General features: G+C 42.9%; 1 protein-coding gene across 2 annotated transcripts in view; it reads right to left on the reverse strand.

Annotated features, from left to right (window-relative positions):
• Positions 1-17,944, reverse strand: part of MCC (MCC regulator of WNT signaling pathway) — a 523,821-nt gene that overhangs the window by 106,389 nt on the left and 399,488 nt on the right. For both annotated transcript variants that reach the window (XM_025296457.3, XM_025296459.2), the window contains one exon: positions 1,397-1,539. In XM_025296457.3, coding sequence (XP_025152242.2) covers positions 1,397-1,539 — 143 coding nt within the window. The remainder of the gene's footprint in view (positions 1-1,396; positions 1,540-17,944) is intronic.

The raw sequence follows: 17,944 nt of genomic DNA on the forward strand, positions 1-17,944 counted from the left end.
ATTACTTTTATGGAAAGAAAACTGAATAAAGGCAGAGATGCTGTGGGTTCTAACTCCACCTATCCCCTTTGCTAAGGGTAACTTAAGCGTAGTTGCTTAACATTTTTAAGCCCCAGGGTTTTCACCAATCTAGTGATGGATCGAATCTTGCCCCATCCCTTAGGAGTTTGTATGACACTATGCCAACATTGGCAAGTCAACTGACCTCAAACAAATTTTAGATTATCTAGAAGCATATGCTATTTTCTTGGGCCTCAGAATCACTGCACTGCGGATGATGACTGCAGCCATGAATTAAAAGATTTGCTCCTTGGAAAAAGATTTGCTCCTAGGACAAACCTAGACAGTGTATCAAAAAGCAGAGATATCACTTTGCTGACAAAGGTCCATATTGTCAAAGTGATGGTTTTCCTAGTAGTCATGTACAGATGTGCGAGTTGGACCATAAAGAAGGCTGAGCACTGAAGAATTGATACTTTCAAGCTATGGTGCTGGAGAAGACTCTTGAGAGTCCCTTGGACAGCAGGAGATCAAACCAGTCAATCCTAAAGGAAATTAATCCTGAATATTAATTAAGCATCAACTGAAGCTGATGCTTAAGCTGAAGTTCCAATACTTCGGCCACCTGATGTGAAGAGTCAACTTACTGAAAAAGACTCTGCTAATGGGGAAGACTGAGGGCAGGAAGAGAAGGGGACGACAGGACGAGATGGTTCAAAGGTATCACTGAATCATGGAGTTAGAACAAACTCCAGGGGATAGTGAAGGACAGGGAAGTCTGGCGTGCTGCAGTCCATGGGGTCACAAAGAGTTGGATACGACTTAGTGACTGAGCAACAACAAAGAAGCATATGTAATAGTTAAACCAACATTCATAAATCTCTCCAAATTCCCAAGGGAGATAGAGGGGGTTGCATTCAGAACCTGTTAATAAAGCATCTCACTCACCTTCTTACTAGTCAACTGAACATCACAACTTCCACCCTGTCTACCTTTCAGGGTCACCATGAGGGTCAAAGTCAAAACGGAATAATGGAGGGGAAAGCACACAGCTGACATAGTAGAGACAAAATACTTATCAACTGTAAGAATATTAGTTATAAATAAATGAGTTACTGTTGTAACTCATAGAAAGTGTGAAAGCTGCTCAGTTGTGTCTGACTCTTTGTGACCCCATGGACTACACAGTCCATGGAATTCTTTAGGCCAGAATACTGGAGTGGATAGCCTTTCCCTTCTCCAGGGGAATCTTCCCAACCCAGGAATCGAACTCAGGTCTCCCTCATACCAGCTGAACCACAAGGGAAGCCCATAATTCATAGGGGTGACTTCAAGCGTAAAACCCAGGTTACCGCCCAGAGGGGCAGAGAGACAGCCATGACTTGGAGCCAACTACCTGATGGTGGTGCCTTGCAAACGGTCTATCTTCTTATTGAGCTCAGCGATGATGCTGTGCAGTTCTGTGATGCGTTCCTCGTACCGAAGTGTTGTTCGCTCCTGGACGTCCTCATGCTCTCTCATGAGGTGGGACTGCTCACACTGGGATCAAGAGAACAAGACAGAAGTGCCAATGAATTGACATACCTAACAGAAAGAGAGGCTAAGTCTTACAGCCTCGGATCATCACAACCTCGACACAGAGTATGCCCCAAATAAACACATACCTGCTCGTTGGCCCAGAAGACACATCAACAGCTGAACTTCACAAAGTCCCTGATGGCCACTCAAGTCTCTACCTTTTTAGCTCTACATTTCCAGGTGGCTCTAGTGGTAAAGAACCCATTTGCCAATGCAGGAGATGAGATGTAGGTTTAATTCCTGTGTTGGGAAGATCCCCTGGAAGAGGAAATGGCAACCCATTCTGGCATTCTTGCTTGGAAAATCCCAAGGACAGAGGACCCTGGCGGGCTACAGTCCATGGGATCACAGGGAGTCGGACACAACTGAGTGACTGAGCATAGCACACAGCTCTCATTTGCTCTTTGGGTAAAGGTCCCTCTGCCATTGTCCATGATCTCTGCTGCACTATTCATGTCTTCTGCTTCTCCCCAGCCGCAAAGCAGGCAGAAGCTGCACTCGGTATGCCAGCAAATTTGGAAAACTCAGCAGTGGCCACAGCACTGGAAAAGGTCATTTTTCATTCCAATCCCAAAGAAGGGCAATGCCAAAGAATGTTCAAACTACCGCACAATTGCACTCATCTCATGCTAGCAAAGTAATGCTCAAAATTCTCTAAGCCAGGCTTCAACAATACATGAATCATGAACTTCCAGATGTTCAAGCTGGATTTAGAAAAGGCAGAAGAACCAGAGATCAAATTGCCAATGTCCGTTTGATCATAGAAAAAGCAAGAGAATTCCAGAAAAAAAATCTACTTCTGCTTTATTGACTACACCAAAGCCTTTGACTGTGTAGATCACAAGAAACTGTGGAAAATTCTTCAAGAGGTGGAATTCCCAGACCATCTTACCTGCCTCCTGAGAAATCTGTATGCAGGTCAAGAAGCAACAGTTAGAACTGGGGATCGAACAACAGACTGGTTCCAAACTGGGAAAGGAGTGCATCAAGGCTGTATATTGTCACCCTGCTTATTTAACTTATATGCAGAGTACATCATGAGAAATGCGGGGCTGGATGAGGCACAAGCTGGAATCAAGATTGCCGGCAGAAATATCAATAACCTCAGAGAAGCAGAAAACACCACCCTTAGGGCAGAAAGTGAAGAGGAACTAAAGAGCCTCTTGATGAAAGTGAAAGAGGAGAGTGAAAAAGCTGGCTTAAAACTCAATATTCAAAAACTGATCATCATGGCATCTGGTCCCATCACTTCATGGCAAATAGATGGGGAAACAATGGAAACAGTGACAGATTTTATTTTTGTGGGCTCCAAAATTACTGCAGATGGTACTGCAGCCATGAAATTAAGATGCTTGCTCTTTGGAAGAAAAGTTATGACCAACCTAGAGAGCATATTAAAAAGCAGAGACATTACTTTGCCAACAAAGGTCCATCTAGTCAAAGCTATGGTTTTTCTAGTAGTCATGTATGGATGTGAGAGTTGGACTATAAAGAAAGCTGACTGCCAAAGAATTGATGCTTTTGAACTGTGGTGTTAGAGAAGACTCTTGAGAGTCCCTTGGACTGCAAGGAGATCAAACCAGTCCATCCTAAAGGAAGTCAGTCCTTTATATTCATTGGAAGGACTGATGCTGAAGCTGAAAGTCCAATACTTTGGCCACCTGATGGGAAGAAGTGACTCATTGGAAAAGACCCTGATGCTGGGAAAGATTGAAGGTAGGAGGAGAAAGGGATGACAGAGGATGAGATTGTTGGATGGCATCACCAACTCAATGGACATGAGTTTGAGCCAGCTCTGGGTGTTGGTGATGGACAGGGAGGCCTGGTGTGCTGCAGTCCATGGGGTCTCAAAGAGTGAGATACAATGGAGTGACTGAACTGAACCTTCTTTTCGGAATCTGAATCCTGAGTGAATGGATTGAAGGTTGCATGTAGTCAATTCACTTGACTGAGGGTCCTGGCGAGACTGTATGTCAGTTCCTGCTACCTCTAGTCCAGAGATTTCTTCCCATGTTCTGTACTGCTGTCCATTTTTTCTTTTACCAATTCATTCCTTTTATAGTTTGGTAGGATACGCTTCAGCCACTTTTCAACCAAATAATCCTAGATTCTATGACGTCATTTCTTATCTGGCTGGCTATTTGCAGACAGTATCCTTTCTTACCAGACTATAAACTCCGGGAAGGCAGCGGCTGGGTGTTTTCATGACTTAGCCCTCATACCTGGCACACAGCCTGGCTCACTGTGGGTGACCTAGGAGGGCGATGGGATGAATAAATCACTGTGTTTCAGGAAGCTGAGGAGCTTCCCTTGCTCAGCAGTTGATGGATTAAGAAGCAGCAGATGCTATAAAAATGTTTTTGCATCTCAAGTTTAAATCCTAAGGAACCTGTTCATCTCTTTCACTTCTCTCCTTCCTCCTCAACCCCCCACCAGTCACTGTGCATTTAATCTCATTTACATGATAATAAAACACTAGTCAGTGGCAGAACAAGGAGTCCCACTTCTGAACAAGGAGTCCCTGTCTACTGCGTTCAGCCCTGATTAATTTCCTGCCCAGCAGAGGAATTTTAATTTGATTTTTGGCAAGGTTTTCGTAATGCCAAGAGCCACATGTACTTGCCAGTTTTGCACTTTCAGGGCTGGTGGCAGGAGGGCAAGGGTAATACTTCTTACCTACTACCTCCAATGTCCTCTGCTTTCCATAAATCTGCCAGACTCCCAAAGGGTGTAACCCAGAAGCTACTGGGCAGGGACACAAAGCCTTTAGAAACAGACAGAATGCTACAAAAGCCCAAGTCAATATTGAAACAGAAACACTCAGGAAAGTACGATAAACATGTTGGCAGAAACCATGGCAGGGGCCACACCTAGGAACCACAGCTTGATCACTGTGACCACACTATGCAGTAACTGCCTGGGTGCTACTCAGTGCTCCAGAAATAAGACTGGAGGCAACAAGGTTGAGGGACCTGCACGTTAGGGAGAAGGTGACTTTCAGAGAAATGGCGATGTGAACTCCTGTTCTTAATCACAACCCGAAACGTCCGATAATGTCTGCTCAAGGTCCAACACACAGGAAGTAAGTGGACCCAGAGGCCAGGAGGAAGGACGAGCTAAAATACCATCCCTATGGATGTTTTTCTAAACACAACCGAGCCCTGAGAGTCGTAAGAATACTCTTTCCATCTGTCGTCCATGATCCATCACACTTTAAGAGGGACAACGGAGGTCCCAAAACATGACAGTGTCTCACCGACAGTAATTGTCAGTGAATGAAGAAGGTTCTCCTTTCTCTGGAACATACTAAAAGCTGAACACCGTGTCTCTCCATTCCTGAAGAATATCTATGAGATTGTGACTGGTCTTTATTCCCATCTTCAAATTGTGTATGTGAGTGTGTGTGCATGCATGTACATGCCTGCATTGGCATGTGTGTAGTATGCATATATGTGTATGTATCTGATGCTCTCATGAAGGTCACCAGTTCCCCATCTTACAATAATTATGACATAATGACTGGTCTGATCTCTAACCCTTGTGGCCCAGATGGTAAAGTGTCTGTCTATAATGTGGGAGACCTGGGTTCAATCCCTGGGTCGGGAAGATTCCCTGGAGGAGGAAATGGCAACCCACTCCAGTACTCTTGCCTAGAAAATCCCATGGACGGAGGAGCCTGGTGCAGGCTACTGTCCATGGGGTCGCAAAGAGTCGGACATGACTGAGCGACTTCACTAATGACTGGTCTGACCTAGAACTCATTGATGCCATGACTCATACTTTGCCATCTTGAGGGTCCTTGCTCTGGGGTTTTCCACAATCAGTTCTCTAGGGCGGTAAACTACTGTGAAATGCTTCCCCTCACAAACTCCACGAGCTCTCAACTCTCTGTTAAATTCCCCACTTACTCCTCCTCTTTCAGTCTCCACAGGTCAACAGGCCACCACCACTGCCACCAAAATGGACATGAAACTGCAAAATCCACTTAAAACTGCAATGTGCACGAAAAAGGCAGAGGATCAACTGATAACCGCTAAGCCCACTGTATCCCTGTTGACCGTCAGGAGCGACCTGCGAGGTGAGCTCCCATGGGGCTGCCCAGTCTGTGGGGAGACCAGATGGCTGGTGCCCAGATGAAAAGAGCAGCTGATGTCGTACCATCTCCTCCCCCCTCCACCCCGTGTCTAACTGCAAAGTCCGCCCCGAGGGTATGAGTACAAACAAGACACAGCAGGAAGCCCAATGATTCAGTCAGACCAGAATGCGTAGCTTAAAGGAGAGAAAAGATTCCTAATGTCTATTTGGAATTCAGAGGTTCCTTTGGGAGTAGAAACAAGAACATCTTTGAGGAAAAAATTTCTCAGCTGAAGGCAAAGATATCCGGGTTATACTCCTATATTTTTCCATGTTTTTTCAAAGTGGTGGAAAGCCTCTATAATTTAATACTTCCTCAAAAGTAATAGATATGTCTTGATTTTCTAAACTGTCTAAGACACCATGCTGGGTGCCATAGGAGCGTCACCGTGACGTCTGCGTTGAACTAGAGTGTGGTTGCAGCTTCTGAGCAGATTTCTCTGCTGGTGAATAAGAAAGGGAAATAAGTGGAAAGGTGTGAGGAGGAAGCAATGGCAGGATGGTAGCCTACAGATTCTTTTCTCAGTGAAAAGAGAATCTGGGAAATCATCATCAAAGCTCCTAGCCTCCAGATGAATGAATGACTGAGAAGACAGAGCTCATAGTTGACATTATAGACCAACATCCCCTTGAGGCATCTGGTCAACCATGCTTCACTCATTTTGTGCACACTTGTTACGTCCCAGTCCAAGATATGTGGAAGCGCTGCTCTCCAAGCTTAGTGAAAAACAAACCCTTGAGCATTTCTAAGCTGCGGTGTGGGGAAATGTGGAGCAACTCCCTCAAGGGCAACGGCACAGGGCAAAACAAGCTATCACCTGCAGGAGCCAAAAGAACTCAACAAAACATCCTTGTTAAACAGCTCCCATTAAGCCACACAAGGCCAAGCCCAGGAATGGGGCACTTTCGTGCAGAAGTGGAAGATAGGTGGGTGGCACCCAGGACAGACAAAGGCATTCCGTGAGCAATCAGTGCCTTCCTGCCCTGGCAGCCTCCCACACAAGCAGGACTGGCCTGTTAAAGTGAGGCCCAGTTCAAACATCACACTCCATATTGTTACTAACCCATGCCTCTCACTACCCTGAGTTTTCAAGAGTATTTTTCAAACCCAGGAGTTGATTTCAGCTTTTCTGTTCCTCTGATTTCTTTTTTCTGTTTCTTAAGGACACAGGGTAGGTCAAACTGTATACTGCAACTCCATGTAAGAGTCACCTATGGGGAGGTAGCCCAGTAAAGCCTCATTTAAGAAGGTAATATAACCATGACAACCAAATAGAGAAAAAAGAATGACTCCTATTACTACTTAATGATTATACACATTCTTAGATTTCAAGTTACAAATTTAAGTACATTATAGAAACTTCTAAAGAATGATAAAAAGGTATCCACTTTTTTATAGTCCATGAAAACAATCCTTTTTCAAATATGTTCATTTCCCCCAGTATTTTCTCATGTATGTGGGGCACCACCAGGACCATGCTGGATGTGCATCACAGAAGCATCAGTACCCCTGTGGCAGCCGGCAGGGACATCCACCTAGACTCTGGTTCACCTCTATCCATGCATGTGATAGAATTATACTTCTTCTCCCACCTGAAGCTGGATAAGGCCACGTGACTTGTTTTGTCCAATGAGATATGAGTAAATATATACCTTTTTTTTTTTGCCTAGAAGCCTTTCGGTACTCCCGCAGGCTTTCCCATATTCCCTTCCCCTGGCCATGGCTGCTGACAATGCTCCAGACAGTAGAGGCTATCAGCTCAGGAGGCTGGGTAAGGGCCAAACTGCAGTTTCCTGCTAGCCCCAGCAAGCTCCCAAAAAGAAGCCAAAAAATAAACCTTGGCTATTTTAAGCCACTGACAATTTGGGGTTATGTTACCATTGCATATCCTGATGATACAATCATTTTATAGATGAAAATGGAATAAATGCACAGGGACTGAAACCCAGATAACAAACAGAATGCTCTGCAAAATCCCTTGATTCCTGAGTATGCCATCAAGGAGATCTTGATGAGGCTGTTGCAGCCAGTCTTCTTCTCTCTACCCCCTCTCAGCTCCTCGACTTGTGGGCACATCTCCTCCTTACCATTTACTGAAATGATCTCAAGTGGCAGCAGAGACATCCCCCTTGGTCTCCCACCCTGAATCACCTCTGGTGGACTCCAAGAAACCTGACCATTATGCCTTACAATTCCAGAGGCGAGCTAGGAAACCCACACAGCTTTCTCCTCAATCCCTGGGGACCACCACAATAGAAAAGTAGAGACAAGGGGGTATAAAGCAGGGAATTCTAAATCCCTCCAGCTCCCACCAAGCCAGCAACAACTCTCTGAATAGAACGCAATGGCGGCTTCTTCTAGCAAAACTTGCAAATGAAGGATTCCTTTCTCCTACTTACTGTGCAGAAACATCTCACACAACTTCAGCTGACCAAAGCAAAAAATGGTTTCACACAACACATGGCTTTTTATTCTTCTATTATTACAGACAGGGACATTCGGGGGTTTCCAACTATTTTTACTGCAGAGCAAGAAAGCCTAGGCTTGAAGCATCTTGTCTGCCATGCATTTCTGGAGGTCAGTATCATAAAGAACCTGGATTTTTCCTGCAACTACAGACTTTCAGTTTGAAAGGCAAAGAAAAACAAAACAAAACAAAACTGGAGTTAGAGAGGATGGAATGTTGCTTTTCCTGAATTTCAACTGCTGCTTACTACATCCTCTGAGCTTTTTCTCTAGTTTTCTGCTCTTCTATCATGATGATGAAGCAAATTTAAAACCTATATAAATACTTGCCTCTAGCCACATGAATTCATGAAACTGTCTATATGCAAAAATGCTTAATACAGGCAACCAATATTATCACAATCATCAAGAATAAAACACTTTAGGCTTATTTTTGCAATTGGTACAACCCAGGGATAAAGCTGTGAGTCAGCCTTGAGATAGACTGGCCTGAGAACTTGAGCCCTTGTTGGAAAAATCCTGTGCAATGCAGTGATGCTAAGAAGCTTTATGGTTTTCTTAATGTTCTTTACTGGGTTTTATCTTACTCTGCAGAGGCCACTGATCTTTAATCATCATATTAGTCTCAGTCATCAATCCTAAGGGTATTATAAACTCCACTCTTGAAAAACACAAAGCTATCATTCATTTGTTAACCCTCTCTACCATCCTGGGAAGGGGGTTCACATCACACTGGATTGATGGCAAGTAATACCACTCGGGATATGTCTATCCTCATTCAAAGTCCTTGCCCAGGTTCTCCTGAGGGGTGGGGCGGGGAGCCAGGCCAGCTAAACAGACACTCAGGACCAGTGGCAACATCACTGACAGAACACAACAGCCAAGCAGAGGACCGAGGAGTACAGACCAGTAGGGAAGGGATGGGGGACAGAGATCCTGGCAAGGAGAAGGCGTCCCGCTGACCTCCGTGAGGCTCTTCTATGGAGAAAAAGATGAAAGAAAACACTCTCTCCGTTACATTTAATGAAAACTATGTATGTTTTCTTCCTAAAACCAGGCAGGAGAAAATTCAGAACACTTGCTTTCTCAAGATAGAGAGCTCAGAAATAGAAGGTGGACTCTGTTACTACTGACCAATTTCGAAGGGGCTCAGAAGCTTGGTTTATTATCTCCTTCTGTAGTGCTTTTTAAAAAAGGAGTTACTAAAAATAATTTTTGGCATACTAAATGCATAGAAAACATGCTGAAAGCATCAAACCAGTACTATATACGATCTTTGGCAGTTTTCTACTGGGCTGTCCCCAAGATGCTGTTTAATGTTGGTACATGTGTATGAACATCTCTAAGCACCTGTTGGATTCGGAGGGTAGATATATCTAAACTAAATTAATACGTGCCCTATTCCCTACTCTTCTTAAGATCCGCAGGGCAGTCGGGGCATCTTAAAAAACAATACAGGATTAATGTGGCTATGATGTTGTGGTTTAGTTGCTAAGTCGTGTCCTACTCTTTGAGATCCCATGGACTGTAGCCTGCCAGGCTCCTCTGTCCATGGGGACTCTCCAGGCAAGAATACTGGAGTGCGTTGCCATTTCCTTCTCCAGGGGATATTCTCAGCCCAGGGATCGAACGTGGGTCTCCTGCCTGGCAAGCGATTCTTTACCACTGAGCCACCCAGGAAGCTGTGTAGTCCAGTTATGGATTCCCACAAAACCTAGAGCAAATCCTGACTTTTGGTGCTTTCTAGCTACATAATCTCAGGCAAGATACTCAAATTCCTTAAACCTCAATTTCTTCATTTGTAGATGGGAGTGTTAAGGTATCTATATCTGAGATCATTATGAGAACTTAATGAGATAAAGCATGTGGAATGCCTGCTATACCACCTGGCACGGAGCAGAGCTAAAGTGGGGTGATGATCACCAGTGGTATAGGCTAATTAATAGTGAGCAGCATTGTTAATCAGATTCCTCAGGAGGCGGTGATGGACAGACTAAGGTGCCCATATGACCCCTGCATTTCCTTTGTGTGATACCATCTCACTGAATCTGGGTGGGATGTGTGCCTGAGGCAAAAGTGATGGGATGTCTCTCCCACGATTGCATTACTTTGTATAAGACTGTCTTGCCAGAAGATTTAGTCTAGGCTCCTTCTCTCCATTGCTGGCATTGAGGGAGCAAGCTGCCATGAATCCTACACCTGCAAAGAAATTCTGCCAGTGACATGAGTGAGCTCGGAGGTGAACTCTGCCCCACTTGAGCATTCAGAGAGTTCAGAGCATTCAGTTCTGACAACACCTTGACTGCAAAACTTGCACAAGACCCACTTAAGCCATGCCTGGGATCCTGATGCACAGGACAGAATAAATGTGCGTTATTTTAAGCCAGTAAATTTAGGGCAATTTGTTAGACAGCAATAGAAGACTAATACAGACACACTTTGCCTTTTCTATCATACTGGTATTGGGCTCCTTTTATCAGCTCTTCCCTTTCCATCAATATTCTTAAAACTTCACCGAATTATGACCATAATGAACCTTCTTTTATTTAACTAGTTCTAGTATCAACATTAGTAATTACTCAACAGATGATGCTTTGATTATGTCTGGTGAACACAAGCACCATTTATATTTTACATTTTAAGCATAGCTCTATAATATTTAGAGCTGGTAAAACTTAATGAAAGCCACAGAATAGACATTTATACACAGACTTACTCTTCCACCATCTGGTAAAAAGCCTCAAACGTGAGTCACCTGCCAAGGTGTGTAACACAGAGAGCACAGCACAAACATTTCCTTGTTCTTCATTTTTCTTGCATAAATCTCATCTTTAAAAAAGGTATGAGCCTGGCAAGTTTGATCTTTTTCTCCCCATGTTCTTTACTGGGTCCTAATGTCTGAACTGGGAAGACATTTCCAGTGAAGGGAATAGAAAGTAACTTTTCAATATATTTACTGCAAGAATGCAAGTGAGAATCAACTAATGGTGCTTTGATGTAACTATCAGGGATAAAACCAGCCATCAAAACTATTACATAGGATTGTCTTGATCATAAGTAAGCCAAGAGGTAGCTGAATCAATCTCTGACACAGCAGACAAAAAGTGTCCCAGGCTTCTCTTATCATCCTCTGCACAAGCTGCTCTGTCGTTGAGACTTAAATTTTAATCAAAACCTTCCTGGTCATCTTTTAAAATTCAAGACTTGGGTACAGTCCAGCTTTCAGTTAAAAGCACTCACCATTTCTTTTTTCCAAAAAAAAGTTCTCACCAATAAAGACTATTAATAATGGTTGGTGTTACATCATCCTACTTTTTCTTTAATGCAAAAAACAAACAAACAAACAAACAAAACACCACTTGCTCAAAAGAAGAAACCTTAAGAAGCAATAACAGGAAAAGGATTTTAAAAAGTTTTAATTCACCAGAATTCACTATTAAAAATTATAATACCGTCTTTCTGTTTTTTTCTATCACATATTTCTTACTTTTATAATCAGAAGGAAAATATTTAAAGTTTTTGCCAAAGTAAAAACTTCTGTCCCTGTGCCATCCTGTCTGAGAAAAGAACACTCTGCTGGCCTTGTCTCGGCTCTGGGCTGGGGGCTCCTCTGACCTTGGGTGAGCAAGTTAACCTCTCTGGGTTGCCTGTCAAATGTGGAAGCAGACTATCTCAAGTACAAAGGGTCTTTCCTCCTTACTTGAATAGTCTAAGATTATGAGACATGAGTTTTCAAAACTTGCCATAGGTTGTTCTAGACTGATGACCGCCTGATTTTTAATTTCTCTGAATTCCCACACAAAAACAGAGAACCTATACATCAAAGATAAATGCTTGGAGATATGGTATCCTCTGAACAATGAAACAGAAGCAGGTAGGGACAAGCCAATAGCATCCACAAGGCCTGAATGGTGTCTGTGTGGGCAGAAGCCGAGAGAAGAAACAACACTGCTGGACTTGAGAACTGGAAACCCCCCAAATAACCAGGAAGTATGAGGGTGAAAGAGGACAGTGGAAAAGGTGGCTTGAAACTCAGCATTAGAAAAACTAAGATCACAGAATGCAGTCCCATCACTTTATGGCAAACAGATGGGGAAAAAGTGGAAGCAGTAACAAATTTTATTTTCTTGGGCTCCAAAATCACTGTGGGCAGTGACTGCAGCCATGAAATTTAAAGACGCTTGTTCCTTAGAAGAAAAGCTATGACAAACCTAGACAGCATATTAAAAAGCAGAGACATCACTTTGCTGACAAACGTCCATATAGTCGAAGCTATAGCTTTTCCAGTAGCCATGTATTGATGTGAGAGTTGGACCATAAACAAAGCTGAGCACCAAAGAATTGATGCTTTTGAATTGTGGTGCTGGAGAAGACTCTTGAGAGTCCCTTGGACTTCAAGGGGATCAAATTAGTCAATCCTAAAGTAAATCAACCTTGAACACTCAATAAAGACTGATGCTGAAGCACTTTGGCCATCTGATGCAAAGAGCCAACTCATTGGAAAAGACCCTGATGCTGGGAAAGACTGAAGGCAAAAGGAGAAGGAGGTGACAGAATGAGATGCTTGGATGGCATCACCGACTCAATGGACATGAATTTGAGCAAACTCCAGGAGATAGTGGAGGACAGGGACGCATGGTGTGCTGCAGTCCATTGCAAAGAGTTAGTCAGCAATGGCTCCCCACTCCAGTACTCTTGCCTGGAGAATCCCATGGATGGAGGAGCCTGGTGGGCTGCAGTCCATGGGGTCTCTAAGCTGAGCGACTTCACTTTCTCTTTTCTCTTTCATGCATTGGAGAAGGAAATGGCAACCCACTCCAGTGTTCTTGCCTGGAGAATCCCAGGGACGGGGGAGCCTGGTGGGCTGCGGTCTCTGGGGTCGCACAGAGTCGGACATGACTGAAGCGATTTAGCAGCAGCAGCAGCAGCAGCAGACATGACTTAGTAGCTCAAAAACAACAGATACACCAGAAAGTGGGGGGGGGGCCAAATGGAAGGGGTTTTGCCTGAGCCAAGTGGGAGCACACAAGGGGCCCACAGTAAGATCCGAAGGGCTGAAAGCACCATTCCCTATGAACTTTCCAGACTGGCCCCAGGACTCCCTACCAGGAGGAGAAACTGCTAGGAGTAGGATCAAAATTGAACAGGATGGCATGATAGAGAAAAAGGAAAGACCAGAACTAGAAAGAAGCAGGAGATGGGATAGAGCTAGGCAGTGCCAGAAAGCAGAATGACCTGAAGATGAGGAAACAACAGAAGACTAAGCCCTACAAACTTAAAAAGGTCATTTTCATGTCTGTCTCTTAAAAGTTAATAATATATGGGAAAACCAATACAATATTGTAAAGTTAAAAAAAAGTTAATAAAAAGTGATTTTTCACATAAAAATGAAAAACAGAACAGTACTGAGAGCAAATTCCACATCAAGTTATTAGAAAGAAGAAGAGGAAAAAAAAAGAGCAGAATAACTTCTCTATAAACCATGAAAGCATGCCACAAAATAGAGAACCTCTCCTGTCACAAAAAGTCTCAAACAATAGACTACTATCTCAAAATTTGCCAAAGGACTTCAAAAAGATGAAACAACATAAAACACGGAATAACATAATTCAAAATTAGAAAAACTCAGAAAGAAGGTAATAAAATACACACAAGAAATAAAATAAAAATGCAGAAAAAAACACTAAGCCAGAAGGCAGACAGGAGGGAATAAATACAATATATAAGGCGACAGGGATCAAGACCATCCCCATGGAAAAGAAATGCAAAAAAACAAAATGGCTGTCGGGGGAGGCCTTACAAATAGCTGTGAAAAGAAGAGAAGCGAAAAGCAAAGGAGAAAAGGAAAGATATAAGCATCTGAATGCAGAGTTCCAAAGAATATCAAGAAGAGATAAGGCCTTCCTCAGCGATCAATGCAAAGAAACAGAGGAAAACAACAGAATGGGAAAGACTAGAGATCTCTTCAAGAAAATTAGAGACACCAAGGGAACATTTCATGCAAAGATGGGCTTGATAAAGGAAAGAAATGGTATGGACCTAACAGAACCAGAAGATATCAAGAAGAGGTGGCAGGAATACACAGAAGAACTGTACAAAAAAGATCTTCATGACCAAAATAATTATGATGGTGTGATCACTGACCTAGAGCCAGACATCCTGGAATGTGAAGTCAAGTGGGCCTTAGAAAGCATCACTATGAACACAGCTAGTGGAGGTGATAGAATTCCAGTTGAGCTCTTTCAAATCCTGAAAGATGATGCTGTGAAAGTGCTGCACTCAATATGCCAGCAAATTTGGAAAACTCAGCAGTGGCCACAGCACTGGAAAAGGTCAGTTTTCATTCCAATCCCAAAGAAAGGCAATGACAAAGAATGTTCAAACTACCACACAATTGCACTCATCTCAAATGCTAGTAAAGTAATGCTCAAAATTCTCCAAGCCAGGCTTTAGCAATACATGAACTGTGAACTTCCAGATGTTCAAGCTGGTTTTAGAAAAGGCAGAGGAACCAGAGATCAAATTGCCAACATCCGCTGGATCATCGAAAAAGCAAGCGAGTTCCAGAAAAACATCTATTTCTGCTTCATTGGCTATGCCAAAGCCTTTGACTGTGTGGATCACAGTAAACTGTGGAAAGTTCTGAAAGAGATGGGAATATCAGACCACCTCACCTGCCTCTTGAGAAACCTATATGCAGGTCAGGAAGCGACAGTTAGAACTGGACATGGAACAACAGACTGGTTCCAAATAGGAAAAGGAGTATGTCAAGGCTCTATCTTGTCACCCTGCTTACTTAACTTCTATGCAATGGCACCCCACTCCAGTACTCTTGCCTGAAAAATCCCATGGATGGAGGAGCCTGGTGGGCTGCAGTCCATGGGGTCGCAAAGAGTTGGACACGACTGAGTGACTTCACTTTCACTTTTCACTTTCATGCATTGGAGAAGGAAATGGCAACCCACTCCAGTATTCTTGCCTGGAGAATTCCAGGGACGGGGGAGCCTGGTGGGCTGCCGTCTATGGGGTCGCAAAGAGTTGGACACGACTGAAGCGACGTAGCAGCAGCAGCAGCATGCAGAGTACATCATGAGAAACGCTGGGCTGGAAGAAGCACAAGCTGGGATTAAGATTGCCGGGAGAAATATCAATAACTTCAGATATGCAGATGACACCACCCTTATGGCAGAAAGTGAAGAGGAACTCAAAAGCCTCTTGATCAAAGTGAAAGAGGAGAGTGAAAAAGTTGGCTTAAAGCTCAACATTCAGAAAACGAAGATCATGGCATCTGGTCCCATCACTTCATGGCAAATAGATGGGAAACAGTGGAAACAGTGTCAGACTTTATTTTTTGGGGCTCCAAAATCACTGCAGATGGTGACTGCAGCCATGAAATTAAAAGACACTTACTCCTTGGAAGGAAAGTTATGACCAACCTAGATAGCATATTCAAAAGCAGAGAAGTTACTTTGCAAACAAAGGTCTGTCTAGTCAAGGCTGTGGTTTTTCCAGTGGTCATGTATGGATGTGAGAGTTGGACTGTGAAGAAAGCTGAGCGCAGAAGAATCGATGCTTTTGAACTGTGGTGTTGGAGAAGACTCTTGAGAGTCCCTTGGACTGCAAGGAGATCCAACCAGTCCATTCTGAAGGAGATCAGCTCTGGGATTTCTGTGGAAGGATTGATGCTAAAGCTGAAACTCCAGTACTTTGGCCATCTCATGCAAAGAGTTGACTCACTGGAAAAGACTCTGATGCTGGGAGGGATTGGGGGCAGGAGGAGAAGGGGACGACGGAGGATGAGATGGCTGGATTGCATCACTGACTCGATGGATGTGAGTCTGAGTGAACTCCGGGAGTTGGTGATGGACAAGGAGGCCTGGCGTGCTGCGATTCATGGTGTCGCAAAGAGCTGGACATGACTGAGCGACTGAACTGACAAGGCCTAAGGAAACAGAAGATGGAGATAGAGATGCAGAGAATCTGAGACAGTGCCAGATGTTGAAGACCGGCAAAGAAGATCTAAGATTATAAATAGTAGACATCCTTGAAGAAAAAAAAAGGCAAGGGAACAAAATATGCAATGTTATAATTTTTTTAAAAGTCTCTGAAATTAAGAAAAGACTACAAAATATAAGCCAAAGAAAACACATAAAATGTGAGAATACCAAATCAGAATGACTAAAAATAAGAGTTACTCTAGTAAAATTACTAGAAGGGAGGGAGGAAGGAAGGAAGAGAGGGAAGAAGGGAAACGAAAAGAAAAAGAGAGAAAGAAAGAGAAAGAAATGCTATGAATGTCTACAGTAAGTAAGTGTCTTGTGAGGGAAACAGAGGTGAATTACTGGGAAACTTTGAGAGCAATGCTCTGTGTCAAAATAGAGCAAAGAAACATACTCAGGTAAAGAAAAGATGAGTCAAGGGTTTTATATCCAGGAGGAATGCCTTTCAATGATAAAGGGCACAGATAAATCATTATTCAAAAGCAAGAAGCTGGTAAAGATGATTCCTGTGAGTCCTCCCTGAGGAACTCTACCAGAAGCAAGCTTCAGGCATTAAACAAACAGAAGGATGTTGACATTAAGACCATCATAAACATTAAACATATAGTTTACTTGTAGAAGACTAAATGAGGACTAAGAGGAGAAAATGTGAAGGATGTAACCAGCATATGGTCAGAAAGTGTGTATATAGTACAATTGCAAAAAACTGTGGGAATGATGAAAGCATAATGCAAAAAACTTTTCAGTAACTGTATTTGTTATGGTAATATGATTATTATTATTTTGAGACGATTATATATAATACAGAATAAAGTAAACCAGTAATTACGGAATATTCTTATCCAATCATCCTCTGTAAACTTAAAAACTAAGATTATTTTTTGTTTATGTATTTTTTGGCTGCACCACAGAGCACACGGGATCTTAGATCCCCAACCACCATGCCCCCTACAGTGGGAGCACAGAGTCTTAACCACTGGACCACCAGGGAAGTCTCTCGAACTAACATTTTGATTGTGAAAGAAAGGAGATACAAATAAAGTACGGAATCCAAGTAGAAGAACCCTGTAGCTTGAATTTAAATTGGGGAGATTAATATGAGCACCTAAGGTATTTTATCTTAAAATTTATAAATACTTACATAGATAAATAGATATATTTATAGATAGATAAATAAATAAATAAATAATTCCCTGGCTATGTTTATAAAAGAAGCCTAAAAACAATGACCAGCCTGGAAGCAGTAAGCACCCTTAGCACCCAGACTGCAGTCTTGAAATACCATTTTCCACAAAGAAAAACCAGGTCTATTTGCAGAATGCTTAATTCCAGGTTTGGGGGGAAAAATGTACTAGATAATCCTGGAATCATTACTAGGCTAGTGTCAAAAGATTCAGGAGCCATGTGAAGAGGTTCTTACTGGCCAAGGAGTAAACTTTGAGTTTCTACAAGGAAAATAATTACAAAGGACTGACCCAAATATGCTTAAACCCCTAAGTTCATATTTTTTTTTAAAATAATTGGGCAGTTTCAGAAGATCATAGGTCATCAATTCATTATCTTGAAAAATGTTAAATAAAAAGAATGAAGCATTGAATCTACTTTTCCTTTATGAACTACACCATTGTTTGAATAAATCATGCTGCTAAGTCACTTCAGTCGTGTCCGACTCTGTGCAACCCCATAGACGGTAGCCCACCAGGCTCCCCTGTCCCTGGGATTCTCCAGGCAAGAACACTGGAGTGGGTTGCCATTTCCTTCTCCA

This window comes from Bubalus bubalis, chromosome 11, assembly GCF_019923935.1.
Source record: "Bubalus bubalis isolate 160015118507 breed Murrah chromosome 11, NDDB_SH_1, whole genome shotgun sequence".
NCBI classification, from domain to species: Eukaryota; Metazoa; Chordata; class Mammalia; order Artiodactyla; family Bovidae; genus Bubalus; species Bubalus bubalis.